Source organism: Poecile atricapillus, chromosome 1 (genome assembly GCF_030490865.1).
Source record: "Poecile atricapillus isolate bPoeAtr1 chromosome 1, bPoeAtr1.hap1, whole genome shotgun sequence".
Lineage (NCBI taxonomy): Eukaryota > Metazoa > Chordata > Aves > Passeriformes > Paridae > Poecile > Poecile atricapillus.
Window position 1 is genome coordinate 144,962,202 of NC_081249.1, and position 24,627 is coordinate 144,986,828.

The window sequence follows — 24,627 nt, forward strand, 5'->3', positions numbered from 1 at the left end:
AGAGCGGCGCTGGGCGGAGCCGCTCCCCGCTCGGCCCGGGCTGTCACCGCCCCCGGGTGCCACTCGCCGGCCCGGTCGCGTTTCGGGCCCGCGGCGTTCCCCGGCTGGCGCGGCGGGCTGTCAGCCCGTCTCTCCGCGCGGGTCGCTCGGGGCAGCTCCGCCATGGAGGCGGGGACGCCGGGGGGAGTCAGGTAACGCAGCCCGGGAGGCGCTCCTCGGCCGCCCCTCTCCTCGCTCCCGCTGGTGCCGGGGTGTCTCGGCCGGTGTCCGCGGGGAGCGGCGAGGCGCGGACCCGGCCCCATCCAGCGGGTCGGGGCTGGGGGCGGGAGTGCGGGACCGTGCCGGTGGTGTCCTCGCCGCCGCGCCCGGGCACAGCCTTCCCGCGGTGGAGCGGGGCAGCCAGCGGATCCACAGCGCCAGGGGTAGCTCGGGATGCACCGCGTTCAGTGCGCCGACAGAGGCGCACGAACTTGGAGCAAAACCCAAAAGGACGTACGGGTGTTCAAGCAAAAATGGGAAGGGCTAAGTGATCTAAATATATGGTCACTATGAGATCTCAAATAGTAATCCAGGACTTGTAATTGTGACTGAGCCTCAGTGGGTGCCGTCCGCATTTCCTGTGTTGCATGTGTGTAGTTAGTAAGTATTGCATAAGCATCAGTGCTTTATCTGCCAGAATTAATAACATTTTCCTTTCCATCTGAACCAAGCATGATCTGGAAAATATTTGGATGATGGACACTACTGGCAGCCCATTTTCTTTCACACAAATAAAAAATTACTGTTATCTAATAAATCTAAAATTTACTTCCAGCCTAAAGATAATGTAGAGCTGTCAGCAGGACCATCAGAAGGCTCCCTCCTTTGTGGGTCCCACTGAAGGTAGAAGAAAAGGGTGCAGGATTTCTTCTTTTATGCCAGTCCTCCCCACTTCTCCATTCTTATTACTGGAAAATAGTAATTAAATTTAATGACTGAAGAGGGATGTCTGGCTTCAAAATGCAAACCCATAAGAATTCAGCTATGATGAAATGCAGCTCTGTTAGTCATAGATTCAGTAATTTCTCGAAATTTCAGAGTTTAAAAGGAAATGGTTCAGCATTAAACTGAACATGTAATAAACACAGTAGTTTAAATTCCATCACATTTTGTGTTGGACTAGAGTTTTCTGCACTGTCTTTAATCCTGACCACACTTGAAAAGGGCCCCCATCATCTGATCATTCTGCAGGTGTTTGATGGACACATTTAAACACTTCCTTTATCTGCTCTTTTTAGTGTCCAAGATGAGGCTGTGGACAAAAGCAACTTTAAGAAATGCAACCAGATTGCTTTTTACAGGTATGGAGAATTGTAGTGTGGTCGTTATTTTTAATCTACTAATAGTAAAAGATACAAGAAGTAATTACACACAGACTTTTAATCACAGCAAATCTGCTACTTTCAGGATTTATTTTTCAAAGGTGAGAATTCTGCTTACCTATCAGCAAGCAGTAATCAGCAGGCTTTAAAATGTGTAATCTTATACCCAGAATGTCTTCTGTTAGTGTTCAAAAGGATCAGTCCTCTCATCTGACAAAGCCCTAGCAATATTTTAATTGTTCTCTTGACTATCTGTAGTTCAAAGCAGCAAAAACACTCAAAGGAAATCATTAGTCTGTGACAATAGCATGTGTGATTACAGTCCTGTTGAGCCTTGGCCAGAATTCAGTGTCAAATCTAAATTCTAGCTCACTAGTCTCTTAAAGCTAACCTTATGCTAAGTCATATTTCTCATCCCATTTCTAACTCTGCTCTCAACCTTTTTCTTCCCTCCATTCTGTTATTTCTTGTGCTGACTGAAAGAAATTATTGCCCATTATTACACCAATTAGTCACTGACATACTTGGTTTATTAATGAAGAAGTTTGTCTCTAGGGTAGCCTCCAAGACACCTTCAAATAGTCCATAAAACCTGGCCTTGGCATGGAGAATTCTACAAACAGTTGAAACAGCCTTTATTTCAGGATCTCTGACCTAAAAACATTATCAGGGCCAAAAACTGTAGTCAAAGCTCTGTAGTCATCTGACTTACTGAGAAACAATTTACTTGGTGGAAATTATTTATTTGGAGGTTATAAGTTACAAACCCACTGCTTCATCACCCCAGAATGCAGAAGGTGTTCATTGGAGAGTTAGAGGGATATATGACAGAAAATGGAAAAACAGATTATTCAACTGAAATGTCAGGGATAAATGAAAGAACAATGTAACTGCACAGCTAAGAGGTGGACACTTGAATTAAGACTATTATTGTTATAAAAAACCCATAGAGAGTGGTGATGGGTGAACCCCTGAACCTCTCTGACATCTCATTTGACCTCTTGACTTGAAGTGTTAATAATTTTATTTGAAAAAATTCAATACAAAAATATTAAGTAAACATTTCTGACAATATTATGTCTCTCTATATGGTTTAAGCTACAAGAACTGGGGAGAACAAAAATAATTTCCTGTCTTGACAGGCGTCAGAAACTTCTACATCCTGGAAAATCCTTGTATCGAGTGTTGTTGGATTCAGTCACATTAAGTGATGAGAATGTCAAATTCCAAATCATTCATGAGGAGAATAAGGTGAGATACCACATAGCATAAGAGGATGCTTACAGAGAGAGCAGTGAATATTGTCAACAACACTGACAATGTTTGCAGGTTTTGAGATTCTTCAGTGATAGATATTTGAGAGATAATGCAAACTATCAGCCTAAATATGTCCTTACTAATCAGCATTAAATTAAAAAAAAATTAATGGCTTTAAGAAAAAAAGAGTTCTGAATAGAACACTTTTTATCTGAAAAATATTTTTAATTCAGAGTTTTCTCCATTACTTCAAAATAATAAGTTCTTTTTCTGTAATGCTAGATAACAGTTTCTTGAAGAGTTTGCTTAAAAGGCATTGCTTCTTCAAAGGGGTGGAGTTAGCTGGTGTAAATTCATATGGATGATGATTTTCTACTCTTAACAATGCTAAAGAGCATTAAATCAGAAAGCAGGCATGTTTCCTTTTTTTCCAGACAGTAAGTATTTGGTGATACTGTGTTAAAAATAAGTATTTTTATCCTTACAAATTTATCTGTTTGTTTGCTCACAGGTTCTTCTCCAAGTAGAAATTTATGAAATAGAAGGCAATATTTTCAGGCTTAAAATCGATGAGGCATCTCCTCTCAGAGCAAGATACAAAGTTCCTGATGTTCTTATAAAGGAACCTACCACCAAGAGGTAAGTGATGGGTGATTTAAGTGAAGAGGAACCTTAATATCTTACACAGCTTCCTCCTTTGTATTACAGTACAGTTGTCTCTCTACAATGTAAAGTTGTTACAGGAAGAAAAAAAAATGCACGTGGTTAATTTACTTTCAAAAGATCACGTTAAATACTTAGGAGAAAGTTTTGTCATACACATAAGAAACCCGAGCCTGTTTGACCCAGTCAGAAAATAGCCTACTTCTTACAACGCAAAATTTTTTTACCTAAGGCATTACCTGTGAATGTGAAAGGAATGCAAGCTCTGGATAGTTTTCATGGCAGTTCTGTAGCCACTTTTTGCACTATGCAGTGAAGACTGAGCACAGCATGTATTTCTGGCCTTTTTTGGCTCAACATTAGCCTTGAGGTGTAATATATGCAGATATTCTTAGCCCTTCTTTTCTATCAATTGTCATTTAGTCACAGTGGATTTCATGTGCTGCTGATTCATATAAAGCTGTTATTGCTTTTAATTTGACAGACTGTTCATATCCCACAAGGAGGCAGGTATTTTGGTACTCTCAAGTGTTAATGAGGACTACAAGCTTCAAGTCACATCAAACCCCTTCCAAGTTGAGCTGCAGTCCAAGGGTGAGACTGTTATGAGCATGAATTCCAATGGGTTGTTGTATTTTGAGCACCTACAACCTCCTCCCAATGACAGGTACAGCATCTGTCTGTCACATCACTGTATATACTGGTTGTGCTGTAGCTGAAGATAAACAATTCTAAGCTCTTATGCACTGAAACATGACTTCTCTTTTACTTCGTAAGTACAGTAAATACAAGGGGAAGTTTAACAAGCAAATTTTAGACCAATTAGCTGCAGACTGCTTTAATCCCTTGCAGCAGCCATGTGCAAAATTCTAACCTCATTTAATGGCCAGTTCTGCAAAACACTAAAGTATCCTAGTACCCCTTGTCTTTCTTGGGAATTAGCGATGGTAGTATGGTAAGGTTATTAGTTCCATGTTTTTTCTCACTAAATGTACACTTTAATTAAGTGTTATTCACTAGAAGTCAATTTTTTTTCAACTTGCAGCGTGCCATCTAGTTACAAAATGTCATAGGTTAATCACACTACAAAGAGCTGTAAGGATGAAAATCCTCAGTGTCATGATTATGTGATGTCATGATTAAAATGTGGGCATAGCAAGCGTCTCTCTTGAGCATCATTTCAAACATTGAAATTAACAGAGAGCCCTTAGCAGAATGATAAAGAAGTGAGAATCTTCTGGGCAGGTAAAATGCTGATAGAAGTAAAAGTAAACATGAAAGGCCAAGAAGTCAACCTAACTCAAGTATTGAATGAAGGTTATTTTAAGGCATTGAATATTAAAATGATTTTTAAGTGTGCACCAAGTCTTACAGAATGTATAAAGCAATACATGGTGCTGTTTTCTGTTTGAAATCCTTGCTTATGTTAACAATAAACTGATTATCTCTATGTATTTGTTTTCACTAGAAAACCTACAGTACAAAATGAGGAGGCAGCAAATGATTCCTCTAAGGTAACACATACTTACTGCAATTCCAGCAAGAATATTTTATAAAAGAAAATTTAATCACATGTTCCTTTTACCCTATAGTATGTTTACGAATACAGTCTAATAACTTTCAAAAAGGACCTGGTATAACATAGTGAAATATTTTATAAATTCATAGTTGAAGGAAGGTTTATGTGTTTTACTGTGTCTGTAGAAGGCATCAGTCAGGTAGATTTAGCACAAAAATGGTTTTTTTTATAGCCTTTTTATTACTAATTTATTACTAATTACTTTTCTTCTCTTATTTGATCTGAAGTTGATGTGTAATAGGGAGTTTTGCGGTGATATTTGGTATTTTCAAATTCCCTGTTCATTGCAAATAGAGTTTCACAAGAACAAGACTCTTTTTTATAACAGTCACAAAATACGTCTCCACATACCTTCAGGCTTAATACAGAAATAAAATTCACTCTTAAAATAGCCCAGGTCCTGGCAGTGCATAGAGGCACATAGCAGTTTTCCCAGGAGGCTGAGCTGTGTCTGTGGTATAATTTTAGCCTCCTGCAGAACAGATGGCTGCTTACTCTGCTATCCTGCTAGAAATGGCAGGAGCTGTGCTGCCTTCAGCATGCTTATGTTTGAGCTCTGATTTCTGCCAGGGAAGTCACACAGCTGCAAGAAGCCACATCTACTTATTGTGGGATGAATGTAGAACAGAAAACTAGAGAAGACACTGCAAGAAGTGTAAATTCTACAACAATGAATTACAGGACACAAGGAGGTTAAAAGTATCAGTTACAGACACTCCAGAGTGTCTGAAGAGCTTTTTCTGTTGTCTGACCTTTACTGTTTGGGGAAGTGGGTTGGTTTCTGTTTGTATGGGTTTTTTTCTGTTTGGTTCTACCCATGCATTTCATAAATTCATTAAACATCAAGGAGAAACACATTTTTCCCAGTGAGACTAATCACTCACTGGAACAACCTTCCCAGGGATGTGGCATAGTCCCTATCATGAGAGGTTTTCAAGATTTATTTGGACAGGTTGCTAGATAATCTCATCAAGGCTCCCTTTACCATTAAAGGGTGAACCAGGTGATCTTTTGAGGTCCCTTCCAAAGTGGGCTATTCTATCCAAGTCCTCAGATATCACTTTTATGCTGTAGCAGACTACTTGTGTACAACATGTGCACATCAGTTCTTCAGTGTAAATTCCTGGAGCTGAATCTGATTTGTGTTTTTGATTTATTTATATTAGCCATATGTGGGGGAAAAAAAAAAAGCAGTATAAATCTCATGTGAATAAACATATTTTTCTTAGAAATATATGATGTGAGCAGTTTCATTTGCTAGGCTTAGCTATTTCTATTTGTACAGGAAAAACAAGAGGATCTAGGTCTCTGGCAAGAGAAATTTGGCAATTTCTTAGACATCAAAGCTCATGGTAAGTCTCAGTCTACTTCTGAAAACAGCTTTACTGTTTTGTATATACCCATGTTCATTCATATTTCTGTCTGCTTTCTGTTTAGCTGCTTAATGTTTGTCAATGTTCCACTCGCTCCTGCTTTTCAGTTGCCTTAACTTTGTTTTAATCAGAAATCATTGATGGGTAACAATTTGACAAAAGCTCTGCAAATATTCATTGGATCTCTGTTTAAGAGGGAACAAAATGTTAAATGTGCCCCATTTCATCAACTCACTGTATGCCATTTCTGACACAGCATTAACACTATCTGCATCGTCTGACTTTACATGTATATATTGTATATAATACGTTATTTCCTTTTTCTTTTTTTTTTTTTTTAGTATTAGTACTTGACATTGATTTCACCTGTAGTCTATTCTCATGACATATCAGAAATCATGATATCTAAGCATTAATAATTGCCACAAAGAAACTTTTTATGTGTGGACTAAAAAAAGGAATAGTGAGCAATCTGAAGTGATAAAGACAAAGTTTATAAACACGTAAAAGTGGTAGCTCAAACACATTTTAAATTATAATTACCAAAATATGATGAACTGCTGTCCATCCTGTTGTATTCTATATCAATTAAGTTGGTTAGCTTTGTCCATTACCATTATCATGCAGACTTTTATAGCAACCAGCACTACCCAGCAGCTCCAGTAGGAAGAGAGAAGTCTGAAAGCAATTTCTTTCAGTGACAGAAACTTCCTCAGTTCACAGTGAAGACACAGAGGCAGGAAGCTGTTGCCCTAGTTGTTCATGCTATTTCTCATGTTTTAGGCCAGCATCATGTTTTTCTGTTTTCCATGTGAAAGGAATAAAGTCCATATGGTCAGGTTGTGATCCTGAAGCTGCTGCTTGTCAGTCTGCAGGATCTCTGGTCACCTGCCAAAAGTTGCTCTGGATTCAATAGTATGACAGTGGGAAACAGACAATTCAGATTCTGTAGTCCATTGTGCTGCAAAGTTTGGCTTTTAGGTACTGGGATAGAAACACGAGTTTTAAGTAGTTTCACTACCAAATAAAGAAGTGATTACATGGATTTGTAGTTTTTTCTGTTAAAGTGATTCATTTTATCTTTTTAAGAAATTCAAAATCAAAATAAATACAAAAAAATCTGCTCAAATATTACCTCTGTAGAACAGAAGTAATAATTGAAGTTGAAAGGAAGCATGAAAGCGTTAATCATTGAAACATTAAAACCTATTTTCTTTTGGTTTATCCAGTTAGGTTGCTCTGCTTTATTCCTTTCAGATATGCCTAAGAACTCTTCATTCTCATAATTTAATATTATTCCCACAGGTCCTACTTCTGTAGGCATGGACTTCTCTTTACATGGATATGACCATGTTTATGGAATACCACAACACACAGAAACACTTCTTCTTAAAAACACCAGGTAAAGGTGTCAAGGTGTCAGATTCCTACTGAATGCTGTGTCTTCTGTAAGAGAGAACTATAACACTGTATTAATAATTTAATGCAGATAAGAGCTTGAGATATGTATATCATGTAGTGTATATTTCAGTTTAATGATACAGCAAACTGAATTATAGCCCCTGTCCATGTGGAGTAAGGCGTTCTGCTTTCCCTAGTGTGCAATTTCATGAATGGCCCTTTCTGTTCTCTCCTAACTTTCCATGCAGTTTTTTTCTGAATTGCAGGATTGGTCATGTTTTAGCAGAAGTCATAAAAGAGCAATTCTGTGAGAGGATGGGAGAGTTCAGAAATATTTTAGGATTTAAAGAAAGCGCACAGTAGTCTCACTGGCAGCAGAAATCTTGTTTGCTTCAGAAAATGAGGACCTAAGCAAAGAAGCAGTAATCTAAGCAGTCCATATTTCATAATCCAGCTCTGGATGCTAAACAAAAGACCAGAACACAGAGCACTTACTGAGTATTCACCAGGTTTAGTGGGATGGTAATAGAGTTAAAACTAGCCTAGTGCAAGATGCTTACATGTAACAAACACATCTGTTTGTTTGTCCTAGTGATGGTGATGCCTACCGGCTATATAATTTGGATATTTTCGGCCACAAGATACATGAAAAAATAGGCATTTATGGTTCAATACCCCTTCTCTTAGCACACAAGCCTAACAGAACTTCAGGGATCTTCTGGCTGAACTCTTCAGAAACACTGGTGGATATTAGTACAAAGGCAGTAGCTGAGGTGAGTTATTCACTTTCCTCAGAATTAAATAATAAAAGAAAACACTTCAGGATAGCGCCAACAGGAATATAGCATTATTGGAGGTATATCTTTTGCTCACTAATGAAAAATTGTCAGTCTCTTCCTCCTGTCCTCTCTATTGCTAAATTTGTTGTATTAAACTAAAAGAACAAAGTGATATCTCCTTTCAAGAGCCAAGTTATAGATCTTGTATCTTAACAGGTCTACAGGAGGAGGCAGAGAGAAAATACATAGGAAAAAATCTACACAGATGGATGTAGAAGGCAGAAAAATGGTGGACAAAAATCTTGACATTCACTTGGATTTGAGAAATTTTTATGAGCATTTAAATTCTTGGAATTGCCACAGATTTCTGCTTAGCAGGCTCATTCTTCTGTGGAATATAATTGACCTTGAAGAAACATAAAATGTTCAGGAACAGAACTCAGTCTTGAAATATGAACATATGAATTCTGTTAAGATTGAAATAATGACAAAAAGGCAAATCTTGCTTTTCCAGAACTGCATTATGTGGCTAATTTTTTCTTTGTTTTGTTTTGTTGGGTTTTTTTTAACTCACAGTATAGATATTACTCAAAGATCCTACAGAAAATTCACAGTCTTATGGAAATGCTTTAATTATTTTGCCTCTCATTACCCATTTTTTCTCATTACCTATTACTCTACTTTTTGTAAGAGGTGTGCAAGGTAAAGGATTTGTGAAGGATATATAAGAAACATTCAGTGTATATTCCTAATACCTGCCAGGTATGTGTTAGTGAGTTTGTGTATTTTCTTCTTTGCTCTTCATGAAATAGTAGTTTGATAGAGAGAGAGATATTCAGGTTTGCCTCGTTTTCCTTCTCTAAGCACACTCCATCCAGATCTGCTGCAGAGACTGCTAAGCAGAGAGCAGTGCCTCTAACTGACGTACGCTGGATGTCAGAGAGTGGGATCATTGATGTTTTCCTGCTGATGGGACCCACTGCATTTGATACCTTCAAGCAGTTTGCACAACTGACAGGTACTAACTCACATAATTTGAGTCAGAGTGGCACACTTGCCCAAGAGATTCTCTGAGGAACATGCTGTAGCCAAAAGAGCAGGTCAATATTTGCCCATTGTGTGCAGCAGGCCAGTTGTTCCCAAACTGCTGTGTGTATATCAAAGGCTTGTGCTTTGTGAAGACAGGCCTCTGTCCTTGTTTTCTCTAGCATTCACAGCTGGTCAAACTTGGCTCTAATTGAGAAGCCAGCATAACCACTGCTATCTGCAACTGCACCCTTAGATGAAGAAGTGAAACACAGGAGGCTAGAACTGCCAGTCACTACCAAGACAGTTATAGGCCACATTATAATGTGGAAAGACTGAATTTCTTGACAGTTTTATCCTCCTCATTCATATACTCTTTCTAGGCACTCAAGCATTGCCCCCACTTTTTTCTCTGGGCTACCATCAGTGCAGGTGGAATTATGAGGATGAGCAAGATGTCAAGGCAGTGGATGCTGGCTTTGATGCACATGACATTCCTTATGATGTCATATGGCTGGATATAGAGCACACAGATGGAAAGAGGTATTTTACTTGGGACAAACAGAAATTCCAGAACCCCAGAAAGATGCAAGAGCATCTCAGGAAGAAAAAACGCAAGGTAAATAATAATGCAGGAAGAAAGAAAGAAAACATTTCTCTGTGGTATGAATCTACCCAATCTAGCTTTAAGCAGGGTATTTCAGATACTGGAAACAGGTGAACCGCAACAGATTAAATTAGACAGGGTTACCCTCTGGTGATGCTTCCAGCATGCAAACTATCTTGTTTAATTCAGTTCGTCATACCATTTTATTATTTAATAGTTTGTTTTGTATCCTGACAATCTAGCTAAATTTGCCCCATATAAAACTCCATCTTACAGAAGCAGCTTGGTGCTGTCTTTGATGAACACAGAAATTGATGAACACAGCAGAAGATTTTCTTCTTAACATGGGCTTTCACCATTGATAGTTTTTGTGGTTGCTTCAGCTTTTCTTTGTGTTCCTGTATTTCTGTTTTTACAGCTAAAATATTTTCCTTGGAATTATTGAGTTGTAGAATTGCATAATGTTTGATCTTTGCCAAAAGTCAATGAACAGGGGATTGTTGAAATGGCATTCAAGTTTTATAATCTCTCAAATGGAATTATAGTGCTTTCTCAGCTTTGCAGCAGAGTGTAAACTACAATAAACTACAAACTACAATACCCATTGCTTCTGTATGCTACACAAACTAAAATGAATTTAGATGTCTTAAAGCATCTAATTAATACTTAATACTGTGAACAGCCCACAGTATTAAAGCAGTATTAAAGTATTTAAGCAGGCACATGAACACGGAAGTCAGGTATTTTCCCATTCCCATGAATATGACACTGATTTTAGAGGTTGGGGTACTTGCTTTTATCAATGGGTTTTGTCATTTATTTCAGAGGGGTGAGTTCGTGCACTCCTTGTAAATTCAGGTCCTGTATATATGTCTAACACAGTATATAAAGAACCTGGTATCTGCTTTTTAAAACTAGGGACACAGCTCTCTTCTTTACCTGAGATGAAGTCATTCTCTGCCTTTTATCAAAACTGAACTCTTACTTTTATTAAGCACAGCTGATGTTAATGATGCTTTTATTTTCTTATCCTGGCAGCTTGTGGTCATTGTAGACCCTCATATTAAGGTTGATCCCTCATATAGCCTGTATGCACAGGCAAAAGAAAAGGGATATTTTGTGAAAGACAGAAATGGGCAAGATTTTGAGGGCATCAGTTGGCCAGGTAAAAAAACACCATCTTTATATTTTAAGCTGTTTATTTTTAAAATTTTGCAGAATGGTTCCATTTGGATTCATGGAAGCAGAATTAAATTCTTATATTGCTTGCATTTGTTGTCAATATTAATAATTATAATAATAATTTAAAATTAATATCATTTGTAATACTGGAGGGGAGTTGGTATAATCATGTCCTCATTGCCTTAGCTGTATAGATTGCCTCTGTTATATCTATTGGATGTGCAGATAGTGCCAGTGCCAAGAACTAAAAGATTTATTGATCAGAACAGCTATTTCTCTTCCCAACCTGTCTTGGACACAGAAATGCAGCCTGGTCTGTTGCAGTGAGCACAGCTTATGTAGGCTGGATGAAATTTAGTGAACCCTGATACTGAAGACTTTGATTCAATAGTAATACAGTGATTTGACATACATTGTTTCATGAGAAAATCTCATTGCAGGGAGGCAAAGGAGGTTGTCTCCCTTCTTTACAGACAGGAAGCCCAGACAGGAAGACAATCCTGGCAAAGGAATGATTATAGGAAAAATCAAGGACATATTACAACTTCTATTAGCATGGCAGGATGTAGTTATTCAGCTTCTCATAACACTTTTCTCTTTGAGCTTAGAATACTGGCAGTGTTGTCTTTCCCTGACTACTTGTTCACATGTGAATCTAGTTCAAACTGCTAGCAGTCATCCTTAAATGGTGCTGAGCTTCAGACCTCCTGAACCTTAAGTGTGTTGACCTTTCACAACATGGCAAGAGGTGTTCTGAATTCCAAGTCAGCCTGGAATTTGCTCTTGACCTTTAGTTTCAGAAAAAATAGCAACTACATTATTGCTGTTATGGAAACCATTGTAGCTTTAGGCCATTGTATTTAGGTGCAAAGACAATGTTCTTAAAATCAGGTAAATAATTTGATCTCCCACATCCACAGGTTCCTCTTGTTACCCAGACTTCACCAATCCTGAAGTGCGAAAATGGTATGCAGATCAATTTGCCTTCAAAACGTACAAGGTTTGTATTTATTTGCTACATATCCCAGAAAGCTTGAAAAAGGGGAAGAGAGAAGATACTGTCTAAGCTAGTTGTTGGCCTTTGTAGCTCTGTTATTGTAGTGTAAAGGAAAATATCTTGATGAGCTGTAAGTACCACAGAAGGATTTTCTCCATGGGCTTACCTTTGCTGAGACAGCTGGAACCCATATGCCACCAGTGAACACATGCAGTGTAGTTGCAGCACTAGAGGGATGAACTGCAGGCATTTTAAGAACCCATAATCTAAAACAGCTGCTGCTGTTCCAGCCTTTACTACCATGATAGCACACAAGGAGTGATGTGGGAGTGCACTCTCACAGCTCAGTCACTTCATCCTGACCTTCCTGCCTAGTGCTGGAAGTGTCTGGATGACCATTGCTGCACACTTCCATTTCCCCTCACCCTGCTCCAAAGTTTTGGTTTGCAGTAGAGTTGTTGAAACCACTTCCCTAGTAGACATACATAGTAGATATTTCCCATGCTGCTTTTCCTCTACAGCTTTTACGTCTGGCCTTCTCTGATTTTTCCTCATGGCTGTTTTATAGTTGTCTTTTCCCTCACCAGGAAGCAGGAGTAGCAAAGTGAGTTTTGTAAGAATTGGAAAGATCAAGTGAGCTTGCAGGCTGCTACCCTGACTAGAAGGGCCTCTAGGAGGAATGAGATGAATGACTGGGGGCTTTCAAGTGACCTGAGAAGTGTAATTACCAAGTCTTGCTTTTATGCTGCTGTTTCTACTCATACCCCAGACTGGCCTGACACCCACTTGAGATAAACACTCAAAGTCACAGGATTGGGTCTGTCATGACCTAATTGCAACCCTGTGTCACAGGCATCCACTAATATCCTCTTTGTATGGAATGATATGAATGAGCCTTCAGTCTTCAAGGAGGCAGAGCTAACAATGCAGAAGGATGCTGTGCATTACAACAACTGGGAGCACCGGGAAGTACACAACCTCTATGGATTCTACCAGGTAGAGTATCTGGAGACACAAACAGCAGTTGTTCTCATGGAGTATGTGTGATGTGGTACTTCAGTAGTAGGTATTCTATAACCTTCATCAATGCCTGAAACTCTGCTGGATATTGCAATATTTGAAATAAACTGTGATTGGTCACAAGAAAATGTGATATCATCTGTGCCCTATTACCATAATAATGTAAATTATATTGGCTGTGACTATTTAATCTTTTTGTTCACATATATTCTAATGAGAACATGTAATTTAATAATAGGTATTATTTTTGGGTACAGAATTGTCTTTGTTTTTCTGCCTTAGTAGGGCTAAAAAGTCAAAAAGTGCCTTAATTAAAGTGTTTGTCCTCCTGACTTTCCTATTCATGATTTTCAGCAAATGGCAACTGCAGAAGGACTCATCAGACGTTCTTCAGGAAAAGAGAGACCATTTGTACTCACACGATCTTTCTTTGCTGGATCGCAGAAGTATGGTGAGTAAGGATTAGCTGGATGCCTTCCTTGCTGCTTTGTTCTATTAAGTTTGATGGCTAGTGGTCTAGAGAGCACAGAAACTGGCTTAGAAATACTGATGTGGTAAGGTTGTAAGAGTGCAAGTGGCTAAAAAAATCAGGAAAGGCTGGCAAGGTGTTTATGAGTCAAGGGTAGAACAGCAACCTGTGTCCTGTAACAAACCAATACCTGCTTTTATTGCCTGTTTCAGGAGCATGCATATGTAAAGAAAAAACAAAAGGTGCAACATACAGGAATTCCAAAGTAGTTCATGATTATTCTTGTCTTCTTTCCTTAACTGCAAACATAAACTGAGATATAATTCCATTTTCCTGCATAATGCTGAAACTGGGTATTTCCAGGGGCAGTGTGGACTGGAGACAACACAGCCGACTGGAGTTACCTGAAAATATCCATTCCAATGCTTCTTACCATCAACATGGCAGGGATTTCATTCTGTGGAGGTAATGTGTTTCTCACGGTGCATAATTGGTGCCACCAAGCTTGTATTCCCAAGGTAGACTTCAACAAAGATGGTGGAAAGCTCAACAAGCCTGTGCATTTCCAGGTGGTTTCACAGATTAAGTCTGGTTTCGGAAGCCTGAAACCTGCCTCTCACCATCATCTCTCCACTAACTTTTGTGCAGTGTTTGTGTCCCATCTGGAGCAGCAGTCCTCAGGTGGTGTTCTGTTCACAGCGTCTCTGTGACAGTCCTGTGTCCCTAGGAACATCACTCACTTAGCCTTCAAGTCCTCTCTTGAGATTTTTTTTTTCAAAGCATAACTTGTTGCACCAGTTTTTTACTCTTATTTGGACAAGCAGCTGCCCAACAGCAGAACAGTGAAATGCATGGATTTATACACTTGGAATGTTTGTTAGAGGAGAGCTTCACCTTTTCCTGAGCAACCTCCAAAACTGTGTATTTTTATTTGTCTGCGCAATATCTAGCTGATGTGGGAGGGTTTATTGGAGATCCAGAACCAGAGTTACTTGTTCGCTGGTATCAGGCGGGAGCCTACCAGCCCTTCTTCAGAGGTCACTCTAACATGGAGAGCAAACGGCGCGAACCGTGGCTCTTTGGGGAGAAGAACACCCAGATCATCAGGAGAGCCATTAGAGAGCGCTACGTCCTCCTGCCCTACTTATACACTCTGTTCTATCGGGCACACACGGCGGCCGAACCCGTCATGAGGTAAGAGCATGAGTCAGGAGGCCTAGAGGGTATCTGCAGGAGCTTTCTTGGAGAAGGGAAGTTAAATTACCACCTCTTAATTTTGTAATTATTTATTTGACTGTTAAAAGGGAGAAAACCACACAAAAGTTCTCATACTGAATTCTCTTTTCATGAATTCTGCAAGCTTTGTTAGGGCTGTCGGAGGAAAACTATGTTTTGAGTTTTTTCCCAAATGACACCTGGAACACACTAATTCAATAAATACATTGCAGTCTTTAAACTTTTTAAAGTAGTCTGGACTTCAGACTTTTCATCATGATAAAGACCATCACGTAGTAGTCCAGCCAGTACATAAAACAGTGCTTAACGGACTCTGAACTTGTTGCCCTAGAAATGTAAATGCCCTTTTGCCTCTCATGAAAATATTTGTTACTGCTTAGTTGTTATTGTTATAAAATCTTATTTAATATTAATAATTTTATAATTTTTTTTCTGCACTATGCCTTATAGTGTTTCTTTTAGTCGAGAATTTAATAATCTAGAACAGAAATTAAAGTAGAAAATAAATTATTTGTTCTGTTGCTCTCTAACCTCTTAAAAATGTACCTCTGTGGAACTGAATTCAGTATTTCTTTCAGGAAGAGATGAATGGCATTAATCTCCCTGGTATAGATTATAATCTGTGTATTTGAGGTTGCCCTAGAATGTTCTTTTGCACACATTTGCCTTTATATTTTGTTATGCAGATATATCTCATAACTTTTAAAAACATAAAGGTTTTTTTGACAAGGGTTGAGTGGTTTGTGTTTTGAAGATGATTTGCATTACAGACAGTGTGGGTGTCTGTCTGCACATATGTAGGTGTAAATGCACCTGTTTTATGCAATGACATAGGCAGTGGGTTTCTGTCTTTCTTGAAATAAAGGTTTTGTGGACATGCCAACTGCCCACAGTATTAAATCACACTTCCATTGTGTTAAGTTTGCTGCAGTAGGTACAGAATTAGAGAGGAAGTGTATTCTTCTCATAGAGACAAGCAGAATGGAAAGGGTCTCATTAGCAAGCACATGAGCAGCAGGGCTGCAGTGGTGGATGCCTGTGAGTGAGCAGGTGAGCCAGGCTTTTGTGTAAGGAAACCCAGACCCCATCTCTTAACAAGCTATTTTTGTCATAATCTCTCAAACTTTAAATATACAACTCCTGGTCCGTAACCAGATGGTTGCTACACTACCCTTTTTTGAGAAAGACTGAAAATGAGCTTCTGGTGCAGGTTTTTCAGGTGTGGCCAGGAGGAGACTTGCTATAAAAGCAGCAGGAAGCTGTGGAGAGCAGGAAGGACTGTGCTGCAGGGACTAGCTCATCAGGGGCTAGCATTGCTGGTAGACAAGCACACAAAGGCTCATCCATCTCTCCTTTGATAGAAGGAAGGCAGATGTAGTGCAAAGCTGTAAGGAAGAAGGCAGGAGGGAAGAAAAGGAGGCCACAGATGTAAAGATAGGTATACTGGAGTGTCTTAACCCATGCTGTACTGGGAACTCTCAGCAATGTATCAGAGGGGCACTATGAGTCACTGACACAAAAGAGGATCTTGCCCTGTATTCAGTTCTTGGTAACTGTGCCTTGTAAAAGAGGGAGAAAATGGAGCCTGAAAATGCCAGAAGGACTTGAACAGGTTGATTGGAGAGGAAAAATGTAACTGAATTCCATTATCTTCCTTTTCTACAGGTCTCTCTGGATAGAGTTTCCAGAGAAAATGGAAACTTTTGATGTGGAAAATGAGTATATGCTGGGTAAGCAGGTGTCTTATTCTCTGGAATTTGACTTAAATATTTTTGAGGTGTTGCATGACAAAAAGAAAACATAAAAATGCTGCCTAAGACTTAAAAAAATTATAATTGAATATACAACTTGAGACCTATTTAAGTGACCTAGTTTTAACCTCATTTTGAAAATAGAGGACATAGGAGATGCAAAAACTCAGTTGTATCTCACTAGTCACTTTGAAAAAACATGATTGGTTTTGACCTAGAACATCAAGTTCAGTGGAGCAGCTAAGATCACAGTCTGCTTCAAAAATGGCATTAGTAAACAACTGCTACCCAAACATGAGTGTATTTTACTGTGGTATGGCTGGCTGCTGAAGTCAGTCAGCCATCACTCCACTACACAGGCCTTTTTCTTCAGTAGAAAGTGAACCTAAGCATATGACACGCCCAAGCAAGCTCCTGAAATGGCTGTGGGAAGTTGACAGCCCCAGAGCACAGGTTCTGCTCTGGGGAGATGCAGCCTTGACATAGCTGTGGTTACGTTTTTCTCCAGGAAATGCTTTGTTGGTGCATCCAGTCACAGAGAAAGAGGCCAAGACAGTGACAGTTCTGTTTCCAGGGCCAGAGGAGGTAAGGATGTATATGAATTGCTCAGCTGTTCCCAAAGAAGTATTTTATGCAGAAGCCTTCCAGCTCCCCATCTAATAACTGCTGAGCACTACTGCTGTGGCAAGTCTTGTCTGGCCATGCTGTGCCACTCTGAACCCCTCCTTCCATCTTGATGGCTTGCTTGCTTGGCTCACAGTAAATTTACTTTCTTGCTTTTCCAAGACCTGCTGCACAAATATCAAGTCACCCACAGTTTAAATCTCCCTTCAAAGCTTGCTGTGTCTCATCAATCACTGTGAGCAGCTTCCCTACATTGTCAATTTCCTTTTTTCATGGTTTTTTTTTGGGTTAAACCTCTAATTTTATGTGGGGATACGGGCTACTTTGAAGAAAGGTCAGAAGAAAATCAGAGGGAAACTGTGGGGAGGGGAAATTTTAACAAGGAAAGACAAGCCTCAGTAGCCTGGGACATGTATAGCAAACACTGACACATACAGAGAACACTTCTTCTCTGAATTAATGGTATTTATCCGCAGGATGGCACAGTGCCTCACTCCTACAAAGAACATTTGGCTACAGGAGCTGTGAAATAGAGGAAGGGAAATGATTTGGGGAAAATAGTTGCTAAGGGGAAGCCTGAGACTCTAGAGAGTAAGCAGCAAAGGGGAGTGTATGAGACCATGCAGAGCCTTCTAACTCCACTAATGCACCTGAGAACACTTGGAATTCTTCTCTGTTGAAGGAGAAAAACAGACTAGGTTCTCCAGACAAGTTAAAGAAAATACTTCTGTCAAGATCTCTGTGGCAATTGAGTGCTTGGCACACTTAAAGCATTTAAACCTGCTGGCAAGTGTGGTGCATGGGAGATTCAGATGCAGCTCTCTTTTGTTACCTATTAGCAACTTTGTTTTTAATTTTCACTTCAATATAAATATGCTTTTTGAAGAACTAGATTTAAAAAAATAAATTTTAAAAAGTGTTTAATTGTTTTGCACTTCCAGATGCTTTAAGACATACAAGACATTGGGCAGACATTTCTACATTAAACTGTATCAAAGGTTTGATTATATTTGTGCTGAAGAAATGCTAATTTATTCTTTTCATCCAGAAGGTCATTTATTTTAAAAATAAATGCTTTTTCTTGCATATCAAATGGGCTGTTTGGAATAGTGACAGGTTAAGTAGGAGAGTAACTGCATCAGCAGAGGGAACAGATCTTGTCATACATGTCATGCTCATTCTCTTTTCATTTTTTCTAGATTTGGTATGATTTCAGAAAATTTAAGCGAATGGAAGATGTAGGCACAGTGAAGATCCCAGTAACACTGGAGAATGTATGTTTTTGTTTTAAAATGCTATTTTCATGGAGCAGAAAAAAAAAAAACCAAGCTTTTGTTTCATCAATATTCAGAATCAGAAAAGTGACACTTCAATTTCCTTGTAGAAATGTAATCTAAAATAGCTTTTGTATAAAAGTTCCATCTCCTTTATTGTTAGATTGAGCACTGCTGTGTCCTGGTGGTGAAGTGAGGTGATGCAAGGGTTGTTTTTCCAACGGAAATTATTTTGCTTATATACATACAGAAGTTTACTACTATTCCCATTGTCAGTTGAATAATTTTCTTTATATATTTGTGGCAAAAGTTTACTTCTAAGTTTGGAGCAAACTTTTTTTATCTCTGATCCTTGTTAAAATTACATTATCAGAGTATGGGAACCTTTCTGCTCTGGCTTTGTGTTTTTGCAGATTCCTGTATTCCAGCGGGGGGGCACTGTGATACCTCTGAAGACCACAGCTGGAAAATCCACTGAATGGATGATAGATATTTCTTATGAACTCCACGTGGCCTTAGATACAGAGGTACTCTGGGATAGCATTCCCTTTTTACAAAGATGTCTTCTACTCCATCTGATCTTTGTAGGCCCTTGATACCTGTTCAGTCAGCTCAATGGCATTTACATTTGAGTGCCCAATGGCTCTTCTCCACTTGTGCTGTTTGAGGGGACTCAAACCTCTCCTCCACTGTCCCCTCTGAGCATGATTATCTGAGCAGAGCAGAGGCAGAACATTTTTCTGACCTTTTTCAGCCCTTGTCTAGTCCCTTGGAGGAAGGAGCAGAGAATGAGCGGGCCACAAACTTCGTCTTGGGCACAGAGAGGGAGCTTCCTACAACTGTCTTTGCTAATAATGAGGTGACACATGGCATCAGTTTACAAAACCAGCATGTCCAGCACTCTCAGAGCTGGATTGCCTGAGCCTTCCAGGGATACAAGCTGCTAAGGAAAAATAAACACACACCTTCGATATGAAGCATAAGATACAGTTAGACAGCTTCATTAGTCAACATTAGAAGCCGCTGTTAATTTGTGCTCTATCTGGTGTGTTTCACAGGCCTGTGCCATAGGTGAGCTCTACGTAGATGATGGGCATTCATTTCAATATCTCCACAAGAAACAGTTCCTGTATCGGAAATTCACTTTCCACAAGAATGTTCTCTCTTCCAGGTAACAGCAGTTATAGACAAAAGCCACCAACACGCTGTCACTGGAAATGCCTGTTCTAGTTCATGAGGCCTTCTTACAAATGTAGCACTATTAGCCTCAGCTATTGCTTAGTGAGGTCCGAGAGTGTGCAGAATCTGTCATAAAACTGCAGAGGTAAACAGGGTTCTACACAGGTCTGAAGGCAGTAACACATAAAATACCGAGTTGTATTGTTTCAGTCTAGTCAAACTCAAGATTCTGCATATTGACACAAATACAATGAAAAGTCATTAGAGTAAAGCCTATCAGAGAGACAGAACAGATAAATCAGGAGATTTGCAAGTAAGCAGCACCTGGAGTGTTTGTATTTTCTAAGATTTGTTTTCTAAAATAATCTTTGCTGTTCCAGTCAGTCACTGGAACGTGTTCCCCAGGGAAGTGGTCAAGGAATCAAGCCTTTCGTGGTTCAAAGGACAACTGGACGATGATCTGAGTCACATGGTTTAGTTTTAGGCAGTCGTGGAAGGGAGCAGGAAGTTGGGTTTGATTCTTGTATCCCTCCCAACCTGAGATATTCAAACCAAAACCACTCCATTGCAGTCTCTCAAAGTAATCAACAAATTCACCATATATATTAGCATGAAGAATAAAAGGAGGCACAAGGGGATACCACCTGCAAAGGCACAGTGGCAAAACCTAAAAGCCAAAGAGCTCCTTCGTTGTTCATAAGGAAGAGATGCCAAATATGCCTCTGTAACTCTTTTACTATTGAGGTTTGTTGCACAGAGGGGTGTGTAGTGCATAAATGTTGTTCTGCAGGCAGTTTTTAGTCCTTCAAGTTTCAAAAATATGCAGGAGCTGGTCCTAAAGCTACAAAATTTAACTCAGAGCAAAACTAGTTTAGTTTGTATAATGTGGTTAAAAGTGTACTTCAAATCTCTTTATCTGGAATATGAAATCTGAAAAACTTTTCAGCTTTCAGGAATTCAGGATGGGAAGGAAAAATGTTGCTAAATTGCTAGCAAAGCTGGAAGTTGGAAAAAAGGTAATTTTGAGATGAATGATATAATATTCTCTTCATTAAAAAAAGTTACATTTTGATTTGAGGTTTTTTTAGAGCTTTTCAATAAAAATTAATTACAAAATTAAACATAATTTTGTCTCAGATTGAAATATCTTACTTGAAAAAAATGTTAAAATTAGCTTTACATTTATATTTAGGAGTTTTAACTACTCGTTTCTGAAAATCCAGAACTTTTCTGGTTCTCAAAGCCGTGCTTTTTGCCATAAAATAGCTTCTCAAACTGTTTTTCTTCTGACTGTGAAATCCGATACACAGTGAAAAAATCAGCTGACAACGGGAGCAAGTTTTGCTTGTTTTTAAGAGAAAGATAAATAGAGGAAAGGAAACCAGTATTGGGAGCTTTCAGGATGAGACTGAAGTAATAATATTTGTGTGATACTAAACTTATACTGATGGAAAGAAATCAATGTATATGAAATAATTTTCTTTTTGCAGCTGCATAGGTGAAAGTGGACAGTACCACACTACATGTGTAGTTGAACGGGTGATTATTCTGGGATTTGGAAAGCATCCCACTTCAGTGACAGCCAGTCTCAAGGGTAAGGAATCGACTTCTAATTTACTACAAATTTTTGAAATTGTGTTGCTCTGCTGCCATTCACTAGAGGTGTCAAACTGACAGGTCTGCAAAGAAGTGTTACAACACAGGAGGCCTCTTTGTTTAGTTTCCTTTGCTACTTTTTTTTTTTTTTTTATATCAAGGACAGAATTTAGTGAAAGGAACCAGCAACTATTCACCACTAATATTACATGCAGAACTGAAGAGCACTAGACTTTGAAAGATGATAAATGTGTCAGTAAAAGTGGTTTGGAATGAACGTGTCCAGACAACATTGTCCTGCACAGAACATCAGCAGAGATGGCATTTAAAATGAAGGCATATTTGCTCAATCTGTCAACCTGCCTAGTCTAGAACAGGAAACTTGAAGACAAAACCATATTTATTCTTCTGTTTCCATGCCCATCCAAAATTTCTGGAGTTCCTGACTATATGGAGATCTCTAGAAGTTGTGAGGTATCCCATATGGATAGGCAGTAGCAGCTACAAAAAGGGCTTATGATTTATGGCTGCTTTCCAAACATGTCCCTTCACATTGAGAGTCATGGGGAAATGGACTTTCTGCCTCCACCTGTCAAGGGTGCTTGGAGGAACACCTGTGCAGAAACCAGGGTTATTTTTTGCAGAAAAATCCTTGAGTAGTTCCATAGTTTGATGTACCATAGTTTGAAACATCAGAAAAAAATAGTTACTTTCTTATTCCACTGCATTCATATGTGTGTGCTGGGAAGATTTGACTTACATTTGTTTTTTAATCAAACCTTTCCACCAGTGGTAGGGACAGTCAGAACTAAAAACTGTAGGGTCACATATAACTGCGTTTCAGAAGGATTCTTCCTAAATTAAATAGCAAACTCTCTTGTCCTGTTCAGATGGGAAAAAAACAGAAGTGGTTTTCACATATGATACGAAGACCTCTGTGCTGACACTGGAAAACTTAGCCCTGAGTGTTGATGCTGACTGGGAGATCTGTATCAGCTGAAAGAAGATGCAACTTCTGTCATTGAGAGGCTGAGGAGAAATAAACTGGGAGGACTTCAGATGTGCACTTGAATCCAGTTGAATCAACAAACATATTTTCCACCAACCCACCCAAACTAACATTTCTTACAATTTTTCTTTTAAAGCACTAATTTGGACTTGGATAATTTTTCTGTTCAGCAAAAGTAATAGCACTAGGATTGTATCTTTGGGGAAATAAGCTAAATACTATTTGCATTAGGCTAGCTTCAGTTAGGCATTAAGTTTCAGTTCTGCCTTCACTTGCAATAAAAAATTATGAGTTGATGGGGCGAGACTGTGGCTTGTTGGCACAGGCCTTCATGTAAGTATTTGAAAATCCTACTATTCAGAGACTGGAGCACTTGAGGAGATCTGGGCCAGTTCAACAAGCAGCATCAGCAGATATGACAGACACAGAGGTTATCACTAGAGTTCTGCCTGCCAGCTGCCTTCTGAAAACAAACACAGAAGGAGCCAGCCAGTGTGATCAGAAACTCCTCTGCTTTCCAGCCCTTATGACAATTCAAAATTAGCTGGTCGGCACAGGAAAGTAAACAGCAGGCTCACCAAACAGCTCAGGCACTGGAGGTGAGGGTTGGGTAGCTTGTGCCAGTCAGTTGTGCAATAGTAGAAGACAGTAATGTGGTGGTGCAGAAGGCTTCCTAACAGCCAGCTTTGAAACCTGGATTTCAAAAAGGCACAGATCTTCATAGGTGCAGTACTGGCTTAGGATAGCAGCTATACTCACACAAAAACATTTTCCATGTTACTGCTCCCCTCCATCTGCAAGTACTACTTAAAAAAAAGTTTTCTGTTAGGAAAGAATTGGCATTGATGATTGGATGTCATTGATTAAAGCCAGCCCAGTGAAGGAGCTATGCTTTTCCACATCTTCCAAGTCCTGCCAAATTTTGGCTTCCTTTACATAAGTTTTAGTCATGTTATTTTTTAATATCTGGCTGAGACTTGAGCTAGGCATTTATGAAGCAAATTTTAATTTTAATGGGATTAATTCTGCATTCAGAAATCCCACTTTATGGTTATTTCTCCTTTCTTTTACAACTCGGCCTAATGTTCCCCTGCCTTCTTTTCCCACCATCTCTGCAAACAGAACTGGTGTGTTCTGATGCTTGCTTGGCTTGCAAAACAGAGACATCCTGGGTCCCAACATCCATTACATCCTGCCTGTTCCCTCAGGCTTTTCTGTATTAGACATCTCTTTTCACAGGCTGCCATTGCTCCACAGGGTTTGTTTACCCTTTCCATTTGCGGCGCTTGTCAGCTATATTATTTCGAAATCAGTTCTGCTTTGAGTCAAACCTGAACATAAGACCCATCACTTGGGTCTCTGTTTTTTCTGGATTTCTAGTTCATTTAATTTCTTTTAGTAAGATAAGAAGGTATTTTCTAAAAACATCAGTAGATTAACTTGTAGGAAACAGAGAAGGATTTTTGACAGTTAAAGGTAACGTAACATTGCTAATCCCCTCTGTCATTCCCACCTGCTGCTGTTTGTCCTCTGCAAGGCAGATTTCTGGGAATAGCAAGTGTGAGAGCAAACTGTGAGTACTCTGCTCTTAACTACTCAAGTGTAGTTTCTTCCACACAAGACCCTTAGCTTCCTTCTTTTTTATTCTGCAGAGCTATTTGTCAGCACCTTCGAGGAGACAGTGTGAGCCTCCACTCCAGGAACTGGCAGCATAAATACTGTTGTGCTTAGTGCAAACATGTTAATCCAGGTAGAACAGCAGCAAATAGATCTTTTACATCTGTGAAAACAAACAGACCCTATTTTTCTATCAACTTCTGACCTTTATTGATGAATTCTCACTGTGTTTAAGCATAGCAGTGGTTCTGACAGCATGTAGTTATTGTCTTGGGAAATTTAATAAAATATTTTCACTGCTATTTCTAAGATTTGAAAGTGAAATAAAGTAATAATGAAGCAAGTTACATGCCTTTTTCCTTTCAGTCTTCTTTCTACTTTTAAGAATCACTAGTGAGTAGTCTTCCAAGGGTTTCTGGTTAAAGTGAATTACTTGCTTTTATTCTCTGGCCCTCAGCAAGATATCTGAATCATAGTAAATACTCATGGGTCAAATTTTCAGTGGTAAGAAGTTCCTAATGTCTGTGGATCTCAGTAGCAATTAGTTGCTGAAAATCTTAGCAGTTGTGTCTTTAGATCTGATAAATTTCAAATATGGTTTACATTGCTGTTTGTAGTAACTCACAT

At 39.2% G+C, this 24,627-nt stretch overlaps 1 protein-coding gene across 3 annotated transcripts; it reads left to right on the top strand.

Moving 5' to 3' along the window:
* The first annotated feature begins 15 nt into the window (after positions 1-15).
* Positions 16-24,345, top strand: GANC (glucosidase alpha, neutral C). 3 transcript variants are annotated; one of them, XM_058851962.1, is made up of 24 exons: positions 16-191; positions 1,278-1,340; positions 2,504-2,612; positions 3,130-3,257; positions 3,766-3,948; positions 4,750-4,795; positions 6,146-6,212; positions 7,539-7,635; positions 8,227-8,407; positions 9,278-9,431; positions 9,823-10,058; positions 11,085-11,211; positions 12,149-12,228; positions 13,078-13,221; positions 13,600-13,696; positions 14,078-14,179; positions 14,665-14,908; positions 16,616-16,680; positions 17,210-17,286; positions 18,525-18,599; positions 19,013-19,126; positions 19,658-19,770; positions 21,269-21,372; positions 22,265-24,345. In XM_058851962.1, exons 1-24 carry the CDS (start codon positions 163-165, stop codon positions 22,372-22,374), a joined length of 2,745 nt encoding a protein of 914 aa, XP_058707945.1. In that variant the 5' UTR covers positions 16-162; the 3' UTR covers positions 22,375-24,345. The 3 variants fall into 3 exon arrangements, with proteins under 3 accessions (XP_058707945.1, XP_058707954.1, XP_058707963.1); XM_058851971.1 differs by lacking the exon at positions 2,504-2,612 and having other exon boundaries at positions 54-191; XM_058851980.1 differs by lacking the exons at positions 9,823-10,058; positions 11,085-11,211 and having other exon boundaries at positions 58-191.
* The last annotated feature ends 282 nt before the right edge of the window (positions 24,346-24,627 follow it).